This window comes from Salmo trutta, unplaced genomic scaffold, assembly GCF_901001165.1.
Source record: "Salmo trutta unplaced genomic scaffold, fSalTru1.1, whole genome shotgun sequence".
In the NCBI taxonomy this organism is placed as follows: domain Eukaryota; kingdom Metazoa; phylum Chordata; class Actinopteri; order Salmoniformes; family Salmonidae; genus Salmo; species Salmo trutta.
In genome coordinates this window covers 2,228,022-2,253,442 of record NW_021823237.1, presented here as the reverse complement: position 1 = coordinate 2,253,442, position 25,421 = coordinate 2,228,022, and the positions used below count along the sequence as shown (strand labels likewise).

The following is a 25,421-nucleotide window of genomic DNA, read 5'->3' as shown; positions in this document are numbered from 1 at the left end:
GGGATGGGCTGAGAGGTGGGATGGGCTGAGGGGTGGGATGGGCTGAGAGGTGGGATTACGGAGTTGATGTTTGGTAATGAATTATTATGTAAATGCTTTATATAAAAGTACCATGTACGCTAAATGTGTGTAAAATGTAGCAGAAAAGCTGTAAAAACACCATGTATTTGTCCTCTGAAGAGGGGGGTGGTGAATGGGTTAATAATATATTTTTTAAAGAAAATCCATCCACCTGACAGGTGTGGCATATCATGAAGCTGATTAAACAGCATGACCACTACACGGGTGCACCTTGTGCTGGGGACAATAAAAGGCAACTCTAGAGTGTGCAGTTTTGTCACAACTCAATGCCACAGAGGTCTCAAGTTGAGGAAGCGTACAATTGGCATGCTGGCGGCAAAAATGTCCACCAAAGCTGTTGCCAGAAAATGTAATGTTAATTTCTCTACCATAAGCCTCCAATGTCATTTTAGAGAATTTGGCAGTACATCCAACCGGCCTCAGAACCGCAGGTGTCGGGTGGTTTGCTGATGTCAACGTTGTGAACAGAGGGCCCCATGGTGGAGGTGTGGTTATGGTATGGGCCCCATGGTGGAGGTGGGGTTATGGTATGGGCCCCATGGTGGAGGTGTGGGGTTATGGTATGGGCCCCATGGTGGAGGTGGGGTTATGGTATGGGCCCCATGGTGGCGGTGGGGTTATGGTATGGGCCCCATGGTGAATGAACAGAGATACCGTGGGGAGATCCTGAGGCCCATTGTGGTGCCATTCATCAGTCTCCATCACCTCATGTTTCAGCATGATAATGCACAGCCCCATGTTGCTAGGATCTGTACACATTTCCTGGAAATTGAAAATCTCCCAGTTCTTCCATGGCCTGCATACTCACCAGACATGTCACCTATTGAGCATGTTTAGGGTGCTCTGGATCGACATGTACAACGGCGTGTTCCAGTTCCCACCAATATCCAGTAACTTCTCACAGCCATTGAAGAGGAGTGGGACAACATTCCCCAATCAACAGCCTGATCAGCTCTATGTGAAGGAGATGTGTCGCGCTGCTTGAGGTAAATGGTGGAGACACCAGATACTGACTGGTTTCCTGATCCACACCCCTACCTGTTCTTTTTAAAGGTACCTGTGACCAACCGATGCATATCTGTATTCCCAGTCATGTGACCTCCATAGATTAGGGCCTAATGAATATATTTAATTTGACTAATTTCCTGATATGACCTCTAACTTTAAATCTCTGTTGCAAGTTACATGCGCAGCTACTGTAATCTGATGGTCAGATCACTGGACAAGTTAATGGAAGCGTAGCTACTGTAATCTGATGATCAGATCACTGGACAAGTTAATGGAAGCGTAGCTACTGATGATCTGATCACTGGACAAGTTAATGGAAGCGTAGCTACTGATGGTCAGATCACTGGACAAGTTAATGGAAGCGTAGCTACTGATGGTCAGATCACTGGACAAGTTAATGGAAGCGTAGCTACTGTAATCTGATGGTCAGATCACTGGACAAGTTACTGGAAGCGTAGCTACTGTAATCTGATGGTCTTCCTGATCACCTCTGGAGGTAGGCAGACGCACAGGCAGCACAATTCTCATCTTTTAACCAATCAGAGCAACTCTTTTGCCAATAACAGGGTGAAACATCAGAATTAGGCTGACTAAACGCAGCCGAAGTAAAATAAATAATCTGTCATAATTTGCACACAAGGATGGATCAGGAAATCTGGTCACAATGAGTAGACAGTGGATAAGAGACATTTTAATACCATGTGTAGACACTTTTCTGAAAATGTGGGACAATCAGAATGTGGCTGAGAAGAAGACGCCAGCTATCAACAAAGCTTATGGCAGAGGTGCAGGACAACAACTCACAGGCCAGACAGGATATGATTATTTATTGCATAAAATACTAAATAAAAAAAGCAACAAACGGTCTGAACAATCCTAAAGTGATTGCTGTGCAGAGCGGTCAGATGATCTGTGCAGCGCCATTGATTGGTGGAGTAGAAACAGTCACTTGTCTGGAAACTGTCTGTCCTTTTTGTGCTTGTGTGGAATGTGGGCCCCCCCCCCCATCGGAACTGGTACTGGGCAGGTCAGCCATCCTCCTGGTATAACTGGTCCCACTAGTCCACCTGGTTCCACTAGTCCAGTCAGTGACCGTGTGTGGCAGTAAGGGTGAGTAAGGCATGTCCAGTCTCACGTCCCTCTGCCCACGTCGTGGAAGTACAGGTTAGCACAGAGACACAGCAGTATGATGGAGGCCAGCATGTAGTAGATTAACTTTCTGAACTTCGGATCCAAGTCCCCCTGCCGGTACCAGACAATCTACAGGAGGAAGACCGAGAGATTCAGCTTAACCCCTGCAGGTACCCACCCCAAGTCCCCCTGCCTGTACCCACCCCAAGTCCCCCTGCCGGTACCCAACCCCAAGTCCCCCTGCCGGTACCCACCCCCAAGTCCCCCTGCCGGTACCCAACCCCAAGTCCCCCTGCCGGTACCCAACCCCAAGTCCCCCTGCCGGTACCCAACCCCAAGTCCCCCTGCATGTACCCCACCCCAAGTCCCCTGCCGGTACCCAACCCCAAGTCCCCCTGCCGGTACCCAACCCCAAGTCCCCCTGCCTGTACCCAACCCCAAGTCCCCCTGCCTGTACCCAACCCCAAGTCCCCCTGCCTGTACCCCACCCCAAGTCCCCCTGCATGTACCCCACCCCAAGTCCCCCTGCATGTACCCCACCCCAAGTCCCCCTGCATGTACCCCACCCCAAGTCCCCCTGCCGGTACCCCACCCCAAGTCCCCCTGCAGGTACCCCACCCCAAGTCCCCCTGCAGGTACCCCACCCCAAGTCCCCCTTGCATGTACCCCACCCCAAGTCCCCCTGCATGTACCCAACCCCAAGTCCCCCTGCATGTACCCAACCCCAAGTCCCCCTGCATGTACCCAACCCGAAGTCCCCCTGCATGTACCCAACCCCAAGTCCCCCTGCATGTACCCAACCCCAAGTCCCCCTGCATGTACCCAACCCCAAGTCCCCCTGCATGTACCCATGAGATTGGGTACCGGCAGGGGGACGTGGGGTGGGGTACCGGCAGGGGGACGTGGGATTGGGTACCGGCAGGGGGACGTGGGGTGGGTACCAAGTCCCCCTGCCGGTACCCAAGTCCCCCTGCCGGTACCCAATCCCACGTCCCCCTGCCGGTACCCACCCCACCCCCCGCCCCCCTGCCGGTACCCAATCTCACCCCACGTCCCCCTGCCGGTACCCCACCCCACCCCACGTCCCCCTGCCGGTACCCCACCCCACCCCACGTCCCCCTGCCGGTACCCCACCCCACCCCACGTCCCCCTGCCGGTACCCAACCCCAAGTCCCCCTGCCGGTACCCAACCCCAAGTCCCCCTGCATGTACCCCACCCCAAGTCCCCCTGCATGTACCCAACCCCAAGTCCCCCTGCATGTACCCCACCCCAAGTCCCCCTGCCGGTACCCCACCCCAAGTCCCCCTGCAGGTACCCCACCCCAAGTCCCCCTGCAGGTACCCCACCCCAAGTCCCCCTGCAGGTACCCCACCCCAAGTCCCCCTGCAGGTACCCAACCCCAAGTCCCCCTGCATGTACCCAACCCCAAGTCCCCCTGCATGTACCCAACCCCAAGTCCCCCTGCATGTACCCAACCCCAAGTCCCCCTGCATGTACCCATGAGATTGGGTACCGGCAGGGGGACGTGGGGTGGGGTACCGGCAGGGGGACGTGGGGTGGGGTACCGGCAGGGGGACGTGGGGTGGGGTACCGGCAGGGGGACGTGGGATTGGGTACCGGCAGGGGGACGTGGGGTGGGGTGGGTACCAAGTCCCCCTGCCGGTACCCAAGTCCCCCTGCCGGTACCCAATCCCACGTCCCCCTGCCGGTACCCACCCCACCCCACGTCCCCCTGCCGGTACCCAATCCCACGTCCCCCTGCCGGTACCCCACCCCACCCCACGTCCCCCTGCCGGTACCCAATCTCACCCCACGTCCCCCTGCCGGTACCCCACCCCACCCCACGTCCCCCTGCCGGTACCCAATCTCACCCCACGTCCCCCTGCCGGTACCCCGCCCCACGTCCCCCTGCCGGTACCCAATCTCACCCCACGTCCCCCTGCCGGTACCCCGCCCCACGTCCCCCTGCCGGTACCCAATCTCGCCCCACGTCCCCCTGCCGGTACCCAATCTCGCCCCACGTCCCCCTGCCGGTACCCAATCTCACCCCACGTCCCCCTGCCGGTACCCCGCCCCACGTCCCCCTGCCGGTACCCAATCTCACCCCACGTCCCCCTGCCGGTACCCCAGCCCACGTCCCCCTGCCGGTACCCAACCCACGTCCCCCCTGCGGTACCCAGCCCCACGTCCCCCTGCCGGTACCCAGCCCCACGTCCCCCTGCCGGTACCCAGCCCCACGTCCCCCTGCCGGTACCCCGCCCCACGTCCCCCTGCCGGTACCAGAAGATCTACAGGAGGGAGAGATTTATCCTCTTCAGACCCAAAGAAAGCAGTGTGTACTCACCAGCACCATGGCCGAGCCGCAGGTCAGCAGGATACAGAAAGCCAAGAAGATGTTGAGTGGCCAGGGAGGCAACGAGGGGAACACGAATGAACTGATCACTGTTACCTAGGGAACACAATCACCACCTAACTGATCACTGTTACCTAGGGAACACAATCACCACCTAACTGATCACATTTTTTTTTAAAACAACAAGACAATACAAAAGGCCGCTCAAATCAGTGGGTGATCTGGTCAGTGGGTGCACTCAACCCCACCCGCTCCTAGACACCAGCAGAGCGAAGCCCAGCACCCAAGGGATTTTCCAAGTGTGGGGAGGACCAAGCCCCGCTCAATGCCCGGGCGGGCATGGAAGGGAGCACATCCATAACTACCAGGACCAGCACAGACACCTCTCACAGTATGAAACCACCCATAACTACCAGGACCAGCACAGACACCTCTCACAGTATGAAACATCCAGAACTACCGCTGCAGACAGCCACAGATCCCCCTGCAGACAGCCACAGATCCCCCTGCAGACAGATCCCCCTGCAGACAGCCACAGCTAACCCTGCAGACTAGAGGTTGACCGATTAATCGGAATGGACGATTAATTAGGGCCGATTTCAAGTTTTCATAACAATCGGTAATCTGTATTTTTGGCCATCGATTTGCCGATTTTTTTTTTTTTTTTTTTTTACACCTTTACTTAACTCGGCAAGTCAGATTAAGAACACATTCTTATTTTCAATGACGGCCTAGGAACGGGGGTTAACTGCCTTGTTCAGGGGGGGGTTCTGGGATTCGTTTTTGCAACCTTCCGGTTACTAGTCCAACGCTCTAACCACCTGCCTTACATTTTACTCTACGAGGAGCCTGCATGGCAGGCTGACTACCTGTTACGCGAGGGCAGCAAGAAGCCAAGGTAAGTTGCTAGCTAGCATTAGACTTATCTTATAAAAAAACTATCAATCTTAACATCATCACTAGTTAACTACACATGGTTGATGATATTACTATAATCGATGTGGTGCCTGTTAATTTCTCATCGAATCACAGCCTACTTCGACAAACGGGTGTTGATTTAACAAGCGCATTTGCGAATAAAGCACTGTCGTTGCACCAATGTACCTAACCATAAACATCAATGCCTTTCTTTAAAATCAATAAACAAGTATATATTTTTAAACCTGCATATTTAGTTAATATTGCCTGCTAACATGAAATTGCGTTCATTGTACGCAGAGTCAGGGTTTATGCAACAGTTTGGGCCGCCTGGCTCGTTGCGAACTAATTTGCCAGAATTTTACGGAATTATGACATAACATTGAAGGTTGTGCAATGTAACAGGAATATTTAGACTTAGCGATGCCACCCGTTAGATAAAATACGGAACGGTTCCGTATTTCACTGACAGGAAAAACGTTTTATTTTCGAGGTGATAGTTTCCGGATTCGACCATATTAATGACCTAAGGCTCGTATTTCTGTGTGTTATGTTATAATTAAGTCTATGATTTGATAGACACTCGCTCTGAGACTTGGAGTGGTTGTTTCCCTTGCTCTGCATGGGTAACGCTGCTTCGAGGGTGGCTGTTGTCGATGTGTTCCTGGTTCGAGCCCAGGTAGGAGCGAGGAGAGGGACGGAAGCTATACTGTTACACTGGCAATACTAAAGTGCCTATAAGAACATCCAATAGTCAAAGGTATATGAAATACAAATCGTATAGAGAGAAATAGTCCTATAATTCCTATAATAACTACAACCTAAAACTTCTTACCAGGGAATATTAAAGACTCATGTTAAAAGGAACCACCAGCTTTCATATGTTCCCATGTTCTGAGCAAGGAACTTAAACGTTAGCTTTCTGACATGGCACATATTGCACTTTTACTTTCTTCTCCAACACTTTGTTTTTGCATTATTTAAACCAAATTGAACATGTTTCATTATTTATTTGAGGCTAAATTGATTTTATTGATGTATTATATTAAGTTAAAATAAGTGTTCATTCAGTATTGTTGTAATTGTCATTATTACAAATAAATAAAATCGGCCGATTAATCGGCATCAGGGTTTTTGGCCCTCCAATAATCGGTATCGGTGTTGAAAAATCATAATCGGTCGACCTCTACTGCAGACAGCCACAGATCCCCCTGCAGACAGCCACAGATCACCCTGCAGACAGCCACAGATCAACCCATCTTTCCCAGTAAATCATCATTCTACCATTTCCTCTCCCAATTCATTTTTTAAATGTAACTAGGCAAGTCCATTAAGAACAAATTCTTATTTACAATGACGACCTAGGAAGAGTGGGTTAACTGCCTTGTTCAGGGGCAGAACGACAGATTTTTACCTTGTCAGCTCAGGGACTCAATCAGCAACCTTTCGGTTACTGGCACAACGCTCTAACCACTAGGCTAGTGTAGTCATTCATGTTTAACCTGTTGGGGCTAGGGGTCAGTATTGAGAATTTTGAAAAAAAATATGTGCCCATTTTTAACTGCCTCCTACACCAACTCAGAAGCTAGATTTGGATAGAAAACACTCTGAATTTTCTAAAACTGTTTGAATGGTGTCTGTAAGTATAACAGAACTCATATGGCAGTCAAAACCCTGAGACAATTTCTAACAGGAAGTGGGTATCTGATGTGTTGAATTACTTTTAAGCCTATGCCATTGAAACACAGGGACTTATTAATCATTGAGCACTTCCTACGCCATCCACAAGATGTCACCAGTCTTTACAAAGTGGTTTGAGTCTTCTACTGTGAAAACTGACCGAACAAGAGACTTGGAATGTTGGTCATAAGCGGATGGCCAATACTACTCTGGCGCGCGAGTGCATGTTTGGGTACTCTCGTTCCAATACGTTTTAAAAGAGAATGCAATCGTCCGCCTTGAATATTATTGAAGTTCTGATTGAAAAAGGCCCTAATGATTTATGCTATACAATGTTTGACATGTTTGAACTAACGTAAATATATATTTTTCCCTCTTTGGTGAAGACAAGTCCGGCGGGCGACGTTCATGTTTTTGAGTAGCCTACAGGACGCGCTAACAACACGGAGCTTTTTGGACATAAATTATGAGCTTTTTCGAACAAAACTACATTTGTTATGGACCTGGGATTCCTGGTAGTGCCTTCTGATGAAGATAATCAAAGGTAAGGGATTATTTACATAGTATTTTGGATTTTAGATCTCTCCAACATGGCGCCTAGTCTGTATCGCCAAGCCTATTTTTCTGAGCACAGGACCTCGTTTATTGCAAAGTGTGATTTCCCAGTAAAGTTATTTTTAAATCTGGCAATCCGGTTGCGTTCACGAGATGTTAATCTATAATTCTTTGAATGACAATATAATATTTTACCAATGGTTTCGAATAGTAATTATTTAATTTGTTGTGCTTATTGACTGGCGGTATTGGAGGGAAAATATTTTCTCAACATCAACGCCATTGTAAAATGCTGTTTTTGGATATAAATATGAACTTGATAGACAATACATGCATTTTTTGTTCTAACATAATGTCCTAGGAGTGTCATCTGATGAAGATTGTCAAAGGTTAGTGCATCATTTTAGCTGGTTTTCTGCTTTTGGTGACGCCTGTCTTTGCAGTGACAAAACATTACACACAGCTATTTTCAATGTACTGTCCTAACATAATCTAACTTTATGCTTTCGCCGTAAAGCCTTTTTGAAATCGGACAACGTGGTTAGATTAAGGAGATGTTTATCTTTCAAAGGGTGTAAGATAGTTGTATGTTTGAGAAATTTGAATGATGACATTTAATTGTTTTCAAATTTGGCGCCCTTGATATTTCACCTGCTGTTGATCGGGTGTACCAGGGGTGGGACGCTTGCGTCCCACTAGCCCATAGAAGTTAACAGTATTACTGTACAGAGTGTGTCCATGCAACTTGTGTGACTTGTTCAGCACATTTTTACTCCTGAAATTATTTAGGATCCAAAACAAAAGGGGTTGAAAACTTACAAACATTTCAGCTTCTCATTTTTTTATAAAATGTGTAAAAATGTCTAAAAAAAACACAATCCCACTTTGCCATTATGGGATATTATTATGGGATATTGTGTGAATCCATTCAGGCTGTAACAACACGTGGAAACAGGCCAGGGGTACTTACTACAACGAGCAGGGATGTTAGTCCTCCGATCGCCAGGTTGATGGCTCTGTCCTGCAAGGACAAGAGGACATTACATGAGACAAGACAATAACACACACGCTGTGGCGGTCAAGACTGCCGGTCAGTACGGGCTGGAGATTCCCAGTACGGGCCGGAGATTCCCAGTACGGGCCGGAGATTCCCAGTACGGGCCGGAGATTCCCAGTACGGGCCGGAGATTCCAGTACGGGCCGGAGATTCCCAGTATGGGCCCAGATGGGGCTGTGGGGGTCATGACTGCCGGTCTCACGGTAACTAACCGGTAATCACCCCGTTTAGCATCTCCAGGCCTCCACACATACAAGCAGCTGATTGGAACATCTACATTTAGAAAAGTCTAGAATATATTTAATAAAACACCGTCACAATAAATACATGATTGGTTTTAGGTTCAAAGAAACATGATGAAGAAAATGTATTTAGATACTAGATACTGTATGTTATCTGGCTATTCTCCATGATATAGACTGTAGGCTTGTTCATTTATCAGACTAGATACTGTATGTTATCTGGCTATTCTCTATGATATAGACTGTAGGCTTGTTCATTTATCAGACTAGATACTGTATGTTATCTGGCTATTCTCCATGATATAGACTGTAGACTTGTTCATTTATCAGACTAGATACTGTATGTTATCTGGCTATGATATAGACTGTAGACTTGTTCATTTATCAGACTAGATACTGTATGTTATCTGGCTATTCTCCATGATATAGACTGTAGACTTGTTCATTTAGCAGACGATATGCTTATAAGTCCTGCGTTATTGTTTTACATGATATGATTTTATAGTAAGAATAATATAATTAAATTTAGCTGAATAAAATAGAAAAGGATATTTTCCCCATTCCGGAGCAGAGCCACATATAAAGTGACCATGTTGAGTGTATAAGTGTTCATTTGAAACTGGTCCTAGGTTCAGAGTTATTTGAAACAGGTCCTAGGTTCAGAGTTATTTGAAACTGGTCCTAGGTTCAGAGTTATTTGAAACAGGTCCTAGATTCAGAGTTATTTGAAACAGGTCCTATGTCCTAGGTTCAGAGTTATTTGAAACAGGTCCAAGGTTCAGAGTTATTTGAAACGGGGCCTATGGCCTCGGTTCAGAGTTATTTGAAACAGGTCCTAGGCTCAGAGTTATTTGAAACTGGTCCTAGGTTCAGAGTTATTTGAAACTGGTCCTAGATTCAGTGAGATATACCTGCTGGAGCGCGTGCTGCTATGGTGACCAGTGAGCTGAGATAAGGCGGGGCTTTACCTAGCAAAGACTTATAGATGACCTGGAGCCAGTGGGTTTGGCGACGAATATGAAGCGAGGGCCAACCAACGAGAGCATACAGGTTGCAGTGGTGGGTAGTACAGTGAGGGAAAAAAGTATTTGATCCCCTGCTGATTTTGTACGTTTGCCCACTGATAAAGAAATGATCAGTCTATAATTTTAATGGTAGGTTTATTTATCCTCATTAACATGCAAATCATTTTATAACATTTTTAACATGAGTTTTTCTGGATATTTTTGTTGTTATTCTGTCTCTCAATGTTCAAATAAACCTACCATTAAAATTATAGACTGATCCTTTCTTTGTCAGTGGGCAAATGTACAAAATCAGAAGGGGATCAAATACTTTCCCCCCCACTGTACAGGCCTCTGAATGAGCTGTCAGATGGTCTCTGGGTGTTCTGAAGGAATCAACACCTTAGAAAGTACCGTCCATGTCATTGTGTTGGGCTTTGGAGCAGCATCCAGAACTACCATGTTCTCCACTGCTTCAACCTGCTGGTGAACTTCTTCCTTCAAATTCACCATCACAGTGAGGTGACTTGTAAAAGCATCATACTGTTATTGATAAGTGTTTAGAGGGAGGGTCAGTGGTTAGAGAGACATAGAGCCATTAGGGTTATATACTGTTATTGATGATTAGTGTTTAGAGGGAGGGTCAGAGGTTAGAGAGACATAGAGCCATTAGGGTTATATACTGTTATTGATGATTAGTGTTTAGAGGGAGGGTCAGTGGTTAGAGAGACATAGAGCCATTAGGGTTAGGGTAATATACTGTTATTGATGATAAGTATTTAGAGGGAGGGTCAGTGGTTAGAGAGACATAGAGCCATTAGGGTTATATACTGTTATTGATGATTAGTGTTTAGAGGGAGGGTCAGTGGTTACACACACACACACACACACACACACACACACACACACACACACACACACGGCAGGCGTACCCGAGCAGAGGTTTCTCCAAACAGCAGTCTGTTGTCATGGCCGCTGGTGCCATATGTTCTGGAGGTGAAATCATTGGTAGTGAAGTCATCCATGGCTCAGCAGCTCCACCCCATGGACACACAGAGGAACTGCATGCTAGTACCTCCACAGGGGCAGGCCTTACCGGACAGGAAGCAGGGCCAGCCAACCAGATGCCTGACCTGAAGGGTGGGAGGAAGAGGAGAGGGAAGTTAATAGCCTGTCCCTCACCCTATAAAGGGACTGGCTAAAACACTCCCTCTCCCACTTCCCTTTCTTATTCCCCCTATTCCATTACCCCATAAAGGGACTGGCTAAAACACTCCCTCTCCCTCTTCCCTTTCTGCTTCCCCCTATTCCATTACCCTATAAAGGACTGGCTAAAACACTCCCTCTCCCACTTCCCTTCTGATTCCCCCTATTCCATTACCCCATAAAGGGACTGGCTAAAACACTCCCACTTCCCTTTCTGATTCCCCCTATTCCATTACCCCATAAAGGGACTGGCTAAAACACTCCCTCTCCCTCTTCCCTTCTGATTCCCCCTATTCCATTACCCATAAAGGGACTGGCTAAAACACTCCCTCTCCCTCTTCCCTTCTGATTCCCCCTATTCCATTACCCCATAAAGGGACTGGCTAAAACACTCCCTCTTCCCTTTCTGATTCCCCCTATTCCATTACCCCATAAAGGGACTGGCTAAACACTCCCTCTCCCACTTCCCTTTCTGATTCCCCCTATTCCATTACCCCATAAAGGGACTGGCTAAAACACTCCCTCTCCCTCTTCCCTTTCTGATTCCCCCTATTCCATTACCCCATAAAGGGACTGGCCTAAAACACTCCCTCTCCCTTTCTGATTCCCCCTATTCCATTACCTCCTCTCTTTCCTTGATACCCACTCTTCCCCTTCGCCCTCTCATCTCTGTCCCCAGCCCAATCCCAAATCGCCCCCCTAGACACTAGTGGAGATCCAGATGACTGAATGGGTCTAGGCAATATGGTGGAACTTCCACCTTGCGGCTAGGCTAGGTCCTAGCCTATCAGAGGAAAGTTTGACAAATAGTTCTAAACTACTTCCACCTGGCCTATCAGAGGAAGTTTGACAATAGTTCTACTTCCACCTGGCCTATCAGAGGAAAGTTTGACAATAGTTCTAACTACTTCCACCTGGCCTATCAGAGGAAAGTTTGACAACAGTTCTAACTACTTCCACCTGGCCTATCAGAGGAAAGTTTGAAACTAATGTCAAACTGCTTCCACCTGTGAAAAAATCTCAGAACTCCACAAGTCCATAGTGTGTAGTACTAGAGGTCCACCTGGGCCTCCCTCTCCTCCTCTTTTTCTCCTCCTGTATCCCTCTCCTCCTGCATCCTTCTCCTCCCTCCCCCCCTTCATCCTTCTCCTCCCTCCCCCTCTTCATCCTTCTCCTCCCTCCCCTCTTCATCCTTCTCCTTCCCCCCTTCATCCTTCTCCTCCCTCCCCCTCTTCATCCTTCTCCTTCCCCCCTTCATCCTTCTCCTCCCTCCCCCTCTTCAACCCTCTCCTCCTCCTCCTCCTTTCTCCTCCTGCATCCTTCTCCTCCCTAGCCCAGCTCTAGCCCAGCTCTAGCCCCAGCTCTAGCCCCAGCTCTAGCCCAGCTCTAGCCCAGCTCTAGCCCAGCTCTAGCCCCTGCTCTAGCCCCTGCTCTAGCCCCTGCTCTAGCCCCTGCTCTAGCCCCTGCTCTAGCCCAGCTCTAGCCCAGCCCCAGCTCTAGCCCAGCTCTAGCCCAGCTCTAGCCCCAGCTCTAGCCCCTGCTCTAGCCCCAGCTCTAGCCCCAGCTCTAGCCCCAGCTCTGCTCTAGCCCAGCTCTACCACAGAAGTATGTTACTGCACGGTGTAGAAGACCATTCTAGGCCAGGTTTCCTGTTGCAACAACATTCTGGGTGAAAAGGCAGAATTCCTGAGGCAGCTTTGTGCTCCAAAGCCACAGGAACAAGAGGTCCATTATGACATGGGAACGAGCTGCTTCTCTCTAGCCTCCAGCTCCATTTCAGCCTGGGCTCCATAACACATCATAACCCTAAGAGCTGCTGCATGGGATCATGTGAACAGCTACACTGAAAACAACAGCAAATCACCCAACTGGAGTCTAAATGGCCTTGCTAGTTACAAACATTTTATTATATATTTGAACCTTTATTTAACCAGGCAAGTCTGTTAAGAACAAATTCTTATTTACAATGATGGCCTACCGGGGAACAGTAGGTTAACTTGTTCAGGGGCAGAACGACAGATTTTTACCCTGTCAGCTCCAACCGCCGGGCCCCCCGCAGCACCAACCGCCGGGCCCCCCGCCGCCCCAACCGCCGGGCCCCCCGCCGCCCCAACCGCCGTGCCCCCCGCCGCCCCAACCGCCGGGCCCCCCGCCGCCCCAACCGCCGGGCCCCCCGCCGCCGGGCTCCCCGCAGCCCCAACCGCTGCTACTCGCTGTTTATTATCTATGCATAAGTCACTTTACCCCTACCTACATGTACAAATTACCTCAACTAACCTGTACCCCTGCACATTGACTTTGTACCGGTACCCCCTGTATATAGCCTCCACATTGACTCTGTACCGGTACCCCCTGTATATAGCCTCCACATTGACTCTATACCGGTACCCCCTGTATATAGCCTCCACATTGACTCTATACTGGTACCCCCTGTATATAGCCTCCACATTGACTCTGTACCGGTACCCCCTGTATATAGCCTCCACATTGACTCTGTACCGGTACCCCCTGTATATAGCCTCCACATTGACTCTGTACCGTAATACCCTGTATATAACCTCCACATTGACTCTGTACCGGTACCCCCTGTATATAGCCTCCACACTGACTCGGTACCGGTACCCCCTGTATATAGACTCCACATTGACTCTGTACCGGTACCCCCTGTATATAGCCTCCACATTGACTCTGTACTGGTACCCCCTGTATATAGCCTCCACATTGACTCTGTACCGGTACCCCCTGTATATAGCCTCCACATGACTCTGTACCGGTACCCCCTGTATATAGCCTCCACATTGACTCTGTACCGGTACCCCCTGTATATAGCCCCACATTGACTCTGTACCGGTACCCCCTGTATATAGCCTCCACATTGACTCTGTACCGGTACCCCTGTATATAGCCTCCACATTGACTCTGTACCGGTACCCCCCTGTATATAGCCTCGTTATTGTTATTTTATTGCATTTAAAAAATTAAAAAACATCGGCGCATGTGACAAATACAATCTGAATTGATAGTAGGGTAACGTTATTTGCTTATTTAATTTGGTTTTTCCAGGCAAAGTATAATGGAGTTATACTCCAGTCTAGTTGGTGGCAGTAATACAGCATTTATTGGATGTCAACAGCCGTTAAACCTCATCAAAGAAGAAGGTTAAATAATTCATACCGGCGGCAGGGAGCCCCGACATACCGGAACCGGCTAGCTACAGCAAAACAGTCGGTAACAGCTGGTCGTCGTTAGGCTTGCTAGCTAGCTTAGCTATCTTGGGCGCTGACCTCACAGATGTTAATTTAACATTGATTTCAGACACTTATCAAAGGTCCCAGAACATATCTAGGAGCTTAATGTTAGACGGCTAGCAAGCTAGCTAGTAAGGCTGCTTATCTAACCTTAACGGCGGGTTGTTACTGATAGCATGTCCGCTAACAATAATACTACCAGAACGGCTCCAACCGTCTGCCGAAAACACCGAGTTCAAAGGTTCAACCAAACGTCTACTTTGTTTCAATGTACTTACGTGTCAGAGCATAATAAAAGGTTGTGTTTCAGATGAATATGTGTCAACTACTTGTCAGTTATTCAGTGTCTCCAAAACTTCCAGGAGCGAAATGATTCTGATCGGGTCAACTAGAAATTACAGCCTGGCGGCTTAAAGGGAACGTGACAGTACTCTTAAAGGGAACGTGGGTTATTACGCAGATACACGTTTCAGCAAAGAAAGATTTGCCATTATTCAATACAGTGTACTAAATCAACATATTTCACATGCATTATTAATGGGTCTGTTTTAATTGAGTTGATGAGTGGTGATTAATGCAAACCTTTTTTTAGGGACACCATTCTGCAGTAATGTTTGTTGAAATCCAAAGTACCCAATTGTCATACTTGAGTAAAAGTATAGATACCTTAATACCTTAAGTAAAAGTGAAAGTCACCCAGTAAAATACTACTTGAGTAAAAGTCTAAAAGTATTTGGTTTTAAATATACTTAAGTATCAAAAGTAAATTTCATTGCTAAAATATACTTAAATATCAAAAGTAAAAGTATAAATCATTTCAAATTCCTTATACTAAGCAAAGCAGACGGCACCATTTTCTTGTTTTGAAAATGTATGGATAGCCAGGGGCACACTCCAACACTATTTTTATTTACAAAACATGCATTTGTGTTTAGTGAGTCTGCCAGAACATACGCAGTAGGGATACCCACGCGATCTCTTGATAAGTGTGTAAATTTCACAATTTTCCTGTTCTGCTAAGCATTCAAAATGTAAAGAGTGCTTTGGGTTATCAGGGAAAATGTATAGAATAAAAAGTACAATATTTTCTTTAGGTATGTAGTGAAGTAAAAGTTGTGAAAAATATAAATAGTAAAGTACAGATACCCAGAAAAACTACTTCAGTAGTAGTTTCAAGTAATTTTACTGAAGTACTTTACACCACTGGAAAGTCCAGTCGTTATCTTCATATCATATGAATTCATCATTGGAGACTTGTAAATATATTCATCAGGACCAATACTTAAGCCAAATAGTTGTATTGTTTTACCCACCTGCTAACTGTCATACCAGTTCAGCTCTCAGTCCATTCTAACTGGGCCCCATATCCCCCACAGGAGTATCCAGGAGGAGGCACCTTCACACAACATTCATATAGAAATGTGTGTTTATAGAATAACCATGAATGTCATGCAGCAGAATATGTGCTCAGCAGCTCTATGTTTTAGTTGGAGTACTGGTATATGTGAATCCTAGTTAGTGTATTGGTATATGTGAATCCTAGTTAGTGTACTGGTATATGTGAATCCTAGTTAGTGTACTGGTATATGTGAATCCTTGTTAGTGTACTGGTATATGTGAATCCTAGTTAGTGTACTGGTATATGTGAATCCTAGTTAGTGTACTGGTATATGTGAATCCTAGTTAGTGTACTGGTATGTGAATCCTAGTTAGTGTACTAGTATATGTGAATCCTAGTTAGTGTACTGGTATATGTGAATCCTAGTTAGTGTACTGGTATATGTGAATCCTAGTTAGTGTACTGGTATGTGAATCCTAGTTAGTGTACTAGTATATGTGAATCCTAGTTAGTGTACTGGTATGTGAATCCTAGTTAGTGTACTGGTATGTGAATCCTAGTTAGTGTAATGGTATATGTGAATATCCCCGTTACGGGGTCAGACTTTAGGTATTTCATTTTGTTGACGGTGATCCCAGTTCTCATACTAACGTCACAATATCACATGATGAGGGTGTGATAGCCCCAGTCCATAATCCCCTCTCACACAGTTCAATAGTTCATCTGGATCCACAACAAAACATCATCAAAAGGACCCTTTATAACACACACATACCCTTCCCTCACAGGATCACACATCAGACAGCTTCAGCCTCACAGCCTTTATTCAGTGAACTGGTCTACATTCCACAGCTGGGATGGTGTTGCCTTCCTTCCTACAGACGTCTTCTTCAAAAACATGTCAAAAGATATTCAAAATGGAAAAGAGAGATCGCTGGACACTTCCTGACTTAATATGCATAGACCTTCACTTTATGGACTTCCCTGTCTTCACATTCTCTTTTTCTGTTGTAGTAATAGAATGTGTTGTCTCGACGCTGAAGCTTCTTTACAAACCCAGTCTCAGGCCACCTGTCGATCTGAGACAAAGAAGCAATGCCATAGTGACACATTCATCTTGTAGTAAACCAACTGTCAATGCTTTTAGCCAGTGATAGGGATTCATTTAAAGTTGTTTACCAAGTCAACTTGCTTTACTTGTTTGTATTCCAGTTCATCTCTGTAGCCTGCCTGTTGGAATCGGTATAAGTTCTCCACCTCGTCAGTCCATGTTTGGCTCTGCTCATGGACTTTGGCGTTGCGTTGCCATCTAAGTAGGCTGCACAAGACATTGTGCTGCAGAGAGGATGTCCACAGGCGACCTACAGGAGCAAATAGTGGGCTCAGTTAGACAAGTTCAAGAATCTCTATATACTGACATGACATTCATGGACACGGAAATACATATAGGAAAAGTAAATAAACAATAAAACACCATTTAAAAGAATGGCAATTACATAGTAGGTTATATGGGTAGGGGGATCCTGATTTTCTGTTTCTCTCCATCCTCCTGTCCTGGGGGGTAGAGAACAGATGGGTGCAGCAGGTGGGTCTGCCTGTCACTTGTCAGATAGCCAGTCTCGGTACAGGACATTGTAGAGAGGAGAGCAGGCAGAACTCCTCTCTTAATTCTTACACACTAACCATCTTATTACCGAAAACATTTTATCTACATATTTCTTAAGCTGATTTCAGTTTTAATATTCGTGCCCGAAACCAATCAAATGTAATTTGCACAGTTGACACTAACGTTGCCAAACGTACAGTAGCTAGCTAGCTAATATTTGAATGAAAGTTGCTAGCACTAGCTTCAGGCTACGGTAGATATAATATACAAGTCACAGTTCTGAAAATAGACTGAATCTGGCTAGCTAGCTAGCTAATATTTGAATGAAAGTTGCTAGCACTAGCTTCAGGCTACGGTAGATATAATATACAAGTCACAGTTCTGAAAATAGACTGAATCTGGCTAGCTAGCTAGCTAATATTTGAATGAAAGTTGCTAGCACTAGCTTCAGGCTACGGTAGATATAATATACAAGTCACAGTTCTGAAAATAGACTGAATCTGGCTAGCTAGCTATACATTTTATCTCCATTTGATTAAGTAGCTAATACCACATGTTACTTACAGCTGAACGGGGCAAGACTCACAGTCCCAAGAGTTGGTGATGAGGACGGTTGGTCTTTAGTTACCTAGCAACCCAAACCTACCTTCCTTCCTTCCTTCCATCCTTCCTTCCATCCTTCTTCAACAAGGTGTTGTTTTTGTTACTGACTACTGCTAGCAACGTTGTAGTTATAGTGAGCAGGTAAAATGCAGATACAATGCTGGCCGTGGTATCGTTTAGTTTTGGCTCCCATCCACTAGGTGTCTTAGCTAACGTTAGCTATTCAAGTATCCCCGACCAAAATGCGCCGACATGTCACCTAGCAGCAGTCAACGAGTGGGTCGGTCGTTTAGAAAATACTGGAGCTAATCTTCAATCAAAATGAGTTCGTTCGCTGGTCGTATGAAGGAGTATCCCAACATGTCTCTGGACCGTTTCGACAGGGAGAATCTACATGCAAGGGCTTATTTTTTATCTCACTGTCATAAAGGTAAAGAAACTCTGAGGTACAGTGAACCAAACAGCAGTTAGCTAGCTAAAGATAACTAGCCAGGATGTGCTCTAACGTTAACTGTTACACAGTAAGACATGTAACTAACTAACGTTAGCTACTTACATCATGTATTTTTCTGCAGATCACATGAAGGGACCTGAAGGGGCCCCTGTTGAAAAGAAAGTTGAAATTCAGGTGATTTCACAACGTTTTATTTTGATGGTCTGAAAGTTCAGTGAAACTGTTTCAAAGCTAACTGATGCTCTAACGTTACTGTCTGTGTTCATTTGTTCCAGTCTGACAGTCAAACTGTACTGTTCATTTGTAACTAAGGAACTGTTGCTGAGCAACCCAAAATATGCCTTCTGGGAAGATCACATAGTAAGTAGTTGATTGTGAAAAATCATTCTGAATACTGAACACTAGTTATGGACGTATTGCTAGGTAAGCTTTGTGTAATTTAATGTGCTTTCTGTTTGTCCAGGTTGCTTTGGAACTGGAGAGTCCCACACTAATCACTTTAATAGATGAGGCTTCAGGAGAGGTACGACACTGGGTCATCATTACAACACATATAGGGTCATATAAGGGCTGATCGCTGTTAGTTTGCTATATGACTGACTCTTTGATGACTGATTGTGTGTGTCCACAGAGAGAAGAACTTGTGGTGACTCTGCTTCCTGCAGGTCACTGTCCAGGCTCGGTCATGTGAGTACTGTGTGTGTGTGTGTGTGTGTGTGTGTGTGTTTATGTGGTAATATGACATATCACCTGGCTTTTGTGTGTGTGTGGTATCACCTGGCTTGTGTGTGTGTGTGTGTGTGTGTGGTATCACCTAGTGTGTGTGTGTGGTGTGTGTGTGTGTGTGTGTGTTTGTGGTAATATGACATATCACCTAGCTTGTGTGTGGTATCACCTAGCTTGTGTGTGTGTGTGTGTGTGTGTGTGTGTGTGTGTGTGTGGTATCACCTAGCTTGTGTGTGTGTGCTTGTGGTATCACCTGGCTTGTGTGTGTGTGTGTGTGTGGTATCACCTAGCTTGTGTGTGTGTGCTTGTGGTATCACCTGGCTTGTGTGTGTGTGTGTGTGTGTGTGTGTGTGTGTGTGTGTGGTATCACCTGGCTTGTGTGTGTGTGTGTGGTATCACCTGGCTTGTGTGCGTGTGCTTGTGGTATCACCTGGCGTGTGTGTGTGTGTGTGTGGTATCACCTGGCTTGTGTGTGTGTGTGTGGTATCACCTGGCTTGTGTGTGTGTGTGTGTGTGGTATCACCTAGCTTGTGTGTGTGTTAGTTAGACTTGGGTGATATATCATATATAGCTACTGTGTACTGGGGTATTTAGAAATACCGACAATTGGATATTTTTGGGGGGTGAGGGCCCCTCTAAAGCTCTGAGCCTCGCAGGGGAGCATGCACGCCACTGTTTATAACTATCATTTCCCTAGCTAAGATGTACTGAGTAAATGATCTCCAGCCAGGGCTCCAGCTGGTTTGCTAACTTGTTAGCTAAGATGTACTGAGTAAATGATCTCCAGCCAGGGCTCCAGCTGTGCATCTGGTTTGCTAACTTGTTAGCTAAGTGTTAGATGGCAACATCAAGCTTCCTGGTTACAGCAGACACAATCAATGCTGTGTAATATTTGTTTTGTTGCTAGCAGCAAACTGTGAGTGGCCTGTTGACATAGTTGTATAACTTTATGAGCTGGGTTGTCTGTCCTTGCAATTTGTTTATGTGCGCTTGTTAGCATTTAGCTAGCGTCCGCTATGGGAATTCGCTTGTAATTTATAAGCATTTGTTGGGACTCCAACCGAAAACATTAAGAACACTGCTCTTTCCATGACAGACTGACAAGGTGAATCCAGGTGAAAGATATGATCCCTTATTGATGTCACTTGTTAAATCCACTTCAATCAGAGTAGATGAAGGGCAGGAGACAGGTTAAAGAAGGATTTGTAAGCCTTGAGACTAATGAGACATGGATTGTGTATGTGTGCCATTCAGAGGGTGAATGTGCAAGACAACATGTTGAAGTGCCTTTGAATAAGGTATGGTAATAGGTGCCATGCGAACTGGTTTGTCAAGAACTGCAGTGCTGCTGGGACATCCAGCCATCTTGGCACAACTGTGAGAAGCAAAAGGGGGGGGGGGTGAGTTGTATAAACAATAGAACACTTTCCTAATATTGAGTTGCCTCCCCCATTCGTGGGGCGTGGACACTACAAGGTGTCGAAAGCTTTCTACAGGGAAGCTGGCCCAATGATTCCCACAGTTGTGTCCAGTGGCTGGATGTCCTTTGGGTGGTGGACCGTTCTTGATACACAAAGGAAACTGTGAGTGTGAGAAACCCAGCAACGTTGCCGTTCTTGACTCAAACCGGTTCGCCTGGCACCTACTACCATATGCCGTTCAAAGGCACTTAAATCTCTTGTCTTGCCCGTTCACCCTCTGAATGGCACACATACACAATCCGTCTCAATTATCTCAAGACTTAAAAATCATTCTTAACATGTCTCCTCTCCTTCATCTACACTGATGAAGTGGATTTAACAAGTGACATCAATAAGGATCATAGCTTTCACCTGGTCAGTCTGCCATGGAAAGAGCAGGTGTTCTTAATGTTTTGTGTACAGGCGCACCGGTTTGCGTCAAGAACTGCAACGTGTGCTGGGTTTTTTCACACTCAACAGTTTTCCATGTGTATCAAGAACTGGTACTGTGTTTTATTTAAATATATTAGTACCAGTCAAAAGTTTGGACACACCTACTCATTCAAGGGTTTTTCTTTATTTTTACTATTTTTATACATTATCCATCAAAACTATGAAACAACACAATCAAAAAAGTGTTAAACAAATCAAAATATATTTTAGATTCTTCAAAGTAGCCACCCTTTGCCTTTGACAGCTTTGCACACTCTTGGCATTCTCTCACCAGCTTCACCTGGAATGCTTCTCCAACAGTCTTGAAGGAGTTACCACATATGCTGAGCACTTGTTGGCTGCTTTGCTTCACTCTGCAGTCCAACTCATCCCAAACTCTCAATTGGGTTGAGGTCGGTTGATTGTGGAGGCCAGGTCATCTGATGCAGCACTCCATCACTCTCCTTCTTGGTCAAATAGCCCTTACACAGCCTGGAGGTGTGTTGGGTCATTGTCCTGTTGAAAAAACAAATGATATTCCCCTAGCGCAGACCAGATGGGATGGGTATCACTGCAGAAGCTGTGGTGCCATGCTGGTGTTAAGTGGTGCCTTGAATTCTAAATAAACCACAGACAGTGTCACCATCACACCACCTCCTCCTCCATGCTTCACGGTTGGAACCACACAACATGCAGAGATCATCCGTTTCCACCTACTCTGCATCTCACAAAGACACGACGTGTTGGAACCAAAAATACAAACATTTGGACTCAATCAGGACCAAAGGACAGAATTTCCACCGGTCTAAAGGTCCACTGCTCGTGTTTCTGGCCCCAAGCAAGTCTCTTCTATTATTGGTGTCCTTTAGTAGTGGTTTCTTTGCAGCAATTCAACCATGAAGGCCTGATTCGGGGCGGCAGGTAGCCTAGTGGTTAGAGTGTTGGGCCATTTAACCGAAAGGTTGGTGGATCGAATCACCGAGCTGACAAGGTAAAAATCTGTCGTTCTGCCCCTGAACAAGGCAGTTAACCCACTGTTCCCCGATAGGCCGTCATTGTAAATAAGAAGTTGTTCTTAACTGACTTGCCTAGTTAAATAAAAGTGAGGGAAAAAATGAAAAAGAATCACGTAGTCTCCTCTGAACAGTTGATGTTGAGATGTGTCTGTTACTTGAACTCTGTGAAGCATTTATTTGGGCTGCAATCTGAGGTGCAGTTAACTACAATGAACTTATCCTCTGCAGCAGAGGTAACTCTGGGTCTTCCTTTCCTGTGGAGGTCCTCATAAGAGCCAGTTTCATCATAGCGCTTGAGGGTTTTTGCGACGGCACTTGAAAAATGTTCAAAGTTCTTTAGATTTTTTGGATTGACTGACCTTCATGTCTTAAAGTAATGTCGATCGTTTCTCTTTGCTCATTTGAAATGTTCTTGCCATAATATGGACTTGATCTTTTACCAAATAGGGCTATATTCTGTATACCACCCTACCCTTTCACAACACAACTGGTTGGCTCAAATGCATTAATGAACTTTTAACAAGGCACACCTGTTAATTGAAATGGATTCCAGGTGACTACCTCATGAAGCTGGTTGAGAGAATGCCAAGAGTGTGCAATGCTGTCATCAAGGCAAAGGGTGGCTACTTTGAAGAATCTCAAATATAATTTAACATTTTTTGGTTTCTACATGACTCCATATGTGTTATTTCATAGTTTTGATGTCTTCACTATTATTCTACAATGTAGAAAATAGTAAAAATAAAGAAAAGGCCTTGAATGAGTAGGTGTGTCCAAACTTTGTCCTGGGACTGAGATTTATATATATATATATATATATATATTAATTCGTACCGTATACCCCGTTATGGTACAGGAACGATATGAAGGTATGAAAACCTGGATATCTCCCAACCCTTGTGTGTGTGTGTGTGTGTGTGTGTGTGTGTGTGTGTGTGTGTAGGTTCTTGGTAGAGGGGGCCCAGGGCACGGTGTTGTACACAGGAGACTTCCGACTGGCGAAGGGAGACGCCTCCCGCATAGAACCCCTCCACTCTGGGAGCAGGTACACACACACACACACACACACACACACACACACACACACACACACACACACACACCCACACACACACACACTACCTACAGTATATACAGACAGAATGACTACCAAATACTGCTTATCATAGTACAATACATAGAACTCCTCCACTCTGGGAGCAGGCACACACACACACACACACACACACACACACTACCTACGTATATACAGACAGAATGACTACCAAATACTGCTTATCATAGTACAATACATAGAACTCCTCCACTCTGGGAGCAGGTACACACACACACACACACACACACACACACACACACAACCTACTGTATATACAGACAGAATGACTACCAAATACTGCTTATCATAGTACAATACATAGAACTCCTCCACTCTGGGAGCAGGTACACACACACACACACACACACACACACACACACACACAACCTACTGTATATACAGACAGAATGACTACCAAATACTGCTTATCATAGTACAATACATAGAACTCCTCCACTCTGGGAGCAGGTACACACCACACACCACACACACACCACACCACACACACACACACACACACACACACACACACACACACACACACACAACCTACTGTATATACAGACAGAATGACTACCAAATACTGCTTATCATAGTACAATACATAGAACTCCTCCACTTGTGTTAGCCAAGGCCAGTGTGCGTCCTTGCTGATTTGGAAGTGTTTATGCGCTTACCTACGTTATTGTCATATTTTGTGGTTCTGCTAATGAAGTGTTTACCGTGAGCTAGCTACTGCAGGGTTTAGCGTGAGCTACCGTGAGCTAGCTACTGCAGGGGTTTAGTGTGAGCTACCGTGCGCTAGCTACTGCAGGGGTTTAGTGTGAGCTACCGTGAGCTAGCTACTGCGGGGGTTTAGCGTGAGCTACCGTGAGCTAGCTACTGCAGGGGTTTAGCGTGAGCTACCGTGAGCTAGCTACTGCAGGGGTTTAGCGTGAGCTACCGTGAGCTAGCTACTGCAGGCTTGCTAGATCAGTTTTCAGTGTCATGTTATTTTGACATTTAGCCCTGTGTTTGTATAGGATAATGTCCCTCACTACTTTATTTATACACCCTGTAATTATAGAGATGTACTTTATATGGATATTTCATTCCAAACTGTTTAGAAGTTTACATTTCAAGATCATTCAGTTATGTGAGGCTCCCCTTTAATTAGTCACGTTGTTTAGCCTAGCGCTGTTTAGCCTAGCGCTGTTTAGCCTAGCGCTGTATTGTCTTGTAGAGCATTAAGCCATTACAGCCATGCTATTGAAGTCACGTTGTTTAGCCTAGAGCTGTATTGTCTTGTAGAGAATTAAGCCATGCTATTGAAGTCACGTTGTAGAGCATTAAGCCATTACAGCCATGCTATTGAAGTCACGTTGTAGAGCATTAAGCCATAACAGCCATGTTATTGAAGTCACGTTGTATAGCTTAGCGCTGTATTGTCTTGTAGAGCATTAAGCCATAACAGCCATGCTATTGAAGTCACGTTGTAGAGCATTAAGCCATTACAGCCATGCTATTGAAGTCACGTTGTAGAGCATTAAGCCATTACAGCCATGCTATTGAAGTCACGTTGTAGAGCATTAAGCCATAACAGCCATGCTATTGAAGTCACGTTGTAGAGCATTAAGCCATTACAGCCATGCTATTGAAGTCACGTTGTATAGCCTAGCACTGTATTGTCTTGTAGAGCATTAAGCCATTACAGCCATGCTATTGAAGTCACGTTGTAGAGCATTAAGCCATTACAGCCATGCTATTGAAGTCACGTTGTAGAGCATTAAGCCATTACAGCCATGCTATTGAAGTCACGTTGTAGAGCATTAAGCCATTACAGCCATGCTATTGAAGTCACGTTGTATAGCTTAGCGCTGTATTGTCTTGTAGAGCATTAAGCCATAACAGCCATGCTATTGAAGTCACGTTGTAGAGCATTAAGCCATTACAGCCATGCTATTGAAGTCACGTTGTAGAGCATTAAGCCATTACAGCCATGCTATTGAAGTCACGTTGTAGAGCATTAAGCCATAACAGCCATGCTCTTGAAGTCACGTTGTAGAGCATTAAGCCATTACAGCCATGCTATTGAAGTCATGTTGTAGAGCATTAAGCCATTAGCCATGCTATTGAAGTCACGTTGTAGAGCATTAAGCCATTACAGCCATGCTATTGAAGTCACGTTGTAGAGCATTAAGCCATTACAGCCATGCTATTGAAGTC

The 25,421-nt window shown here is 45.8% G+C and overlaps 2 protein-coding genes and 1 long non-coding RNA gene across 3 annotated transcripts; 1 reads left to right on the top strand and 2 right to left on the bottom strand.

The window, feature by feature from the left end:
- Positions 1-1,760: 1,760 nt before the first annotated feature.
- Positions 1,761-14,918, bottom strand: LOC115189801 (transmembrane protein 243-like). The gene is made up of 5 exons (XM_029748314.1): positions 14,763-14,918; positions 10,963-11,163; positions 8,698-8,748; positions 4,566-4,670; positions 1,761-2,349 (listed from the first exon to the last, which is right to left on the bottom strand). The coding sequence occupies exons 2-5, from the start codon at positions 11,053-11,055 to the stop codon at positions 2,221-2,223; spliced, it is 378 nt and encodes a 125-aa protein (XP_029604174.1). The 5' UTR covers positions 11,056-11,163; positions 14,763-14,918; the 3' UTR covers positions 1,761-2,220.
- Positions 14,919-16,629: 1,711 nt separating this feature from the next.
- On the bottom strand, positions 16,630-18,606 carry meig1 (meiosis/spermiogenesis associated 1). The gene is given in 4 exon segments (XM_029748328.1): positions 16,630-16,902; positions 17,003-17,094; positions 17,097-17,184; positions 18,589-18,606. Coding segments are annotated over 3 exon segments (279 nt in total). The 5' UTR covers positions 17,155-17,184; positions 18,589-18,606; the 3' UTR covers positions 16,630-16,773.
- A 16-nt stretch (positions 18,607-18,622) lies between these two features.
- On the top strand, positions 18,623-23,205 carry LOC115189820 (uncharacterized). Its single transcript, XR_003877001.1, has 5 exons — positions 18,623-18,660; positions 18,762-18,846; positions 18,950-19,009; positions 19,118-19,173; positions 23,064-23,205. It is a non-coding gene; the product is annotated as an uncharacterized LOC115189820 (long non-coding RNA).
- The last annotated feature ends 2,216 nt before the right edge of the window (positions 23,206-25,421 follow it).

What these genes read in the sequence shown, in the direction of transcription:
- LOC115189801 (XM_029748314.1), bottom strand. Translation starts at nt 11,055, where the DNA reads ATGGATGACTTCACTACCAATGATTTCACCTCCAGAACATATGGCACC. An exon ending in TTGGAGAAACCTCTGCTCGG is followed by an intron (nt 8,749 to 10,962) that starts GTACGCCTGCCG and finishes TTGTCCTTGCAG; the next exon opens with GACAGAGCCATCAACCTGGC. An exon ending in TAACATCCCTGCTCGTTGTA is followed by an intron (nt 4,671 to 8,697) that starts GTAAGTACCCCT and finishes TGTGTTCCCTAG; the next exon opens with GTAACAGTGATCAGTTCATT.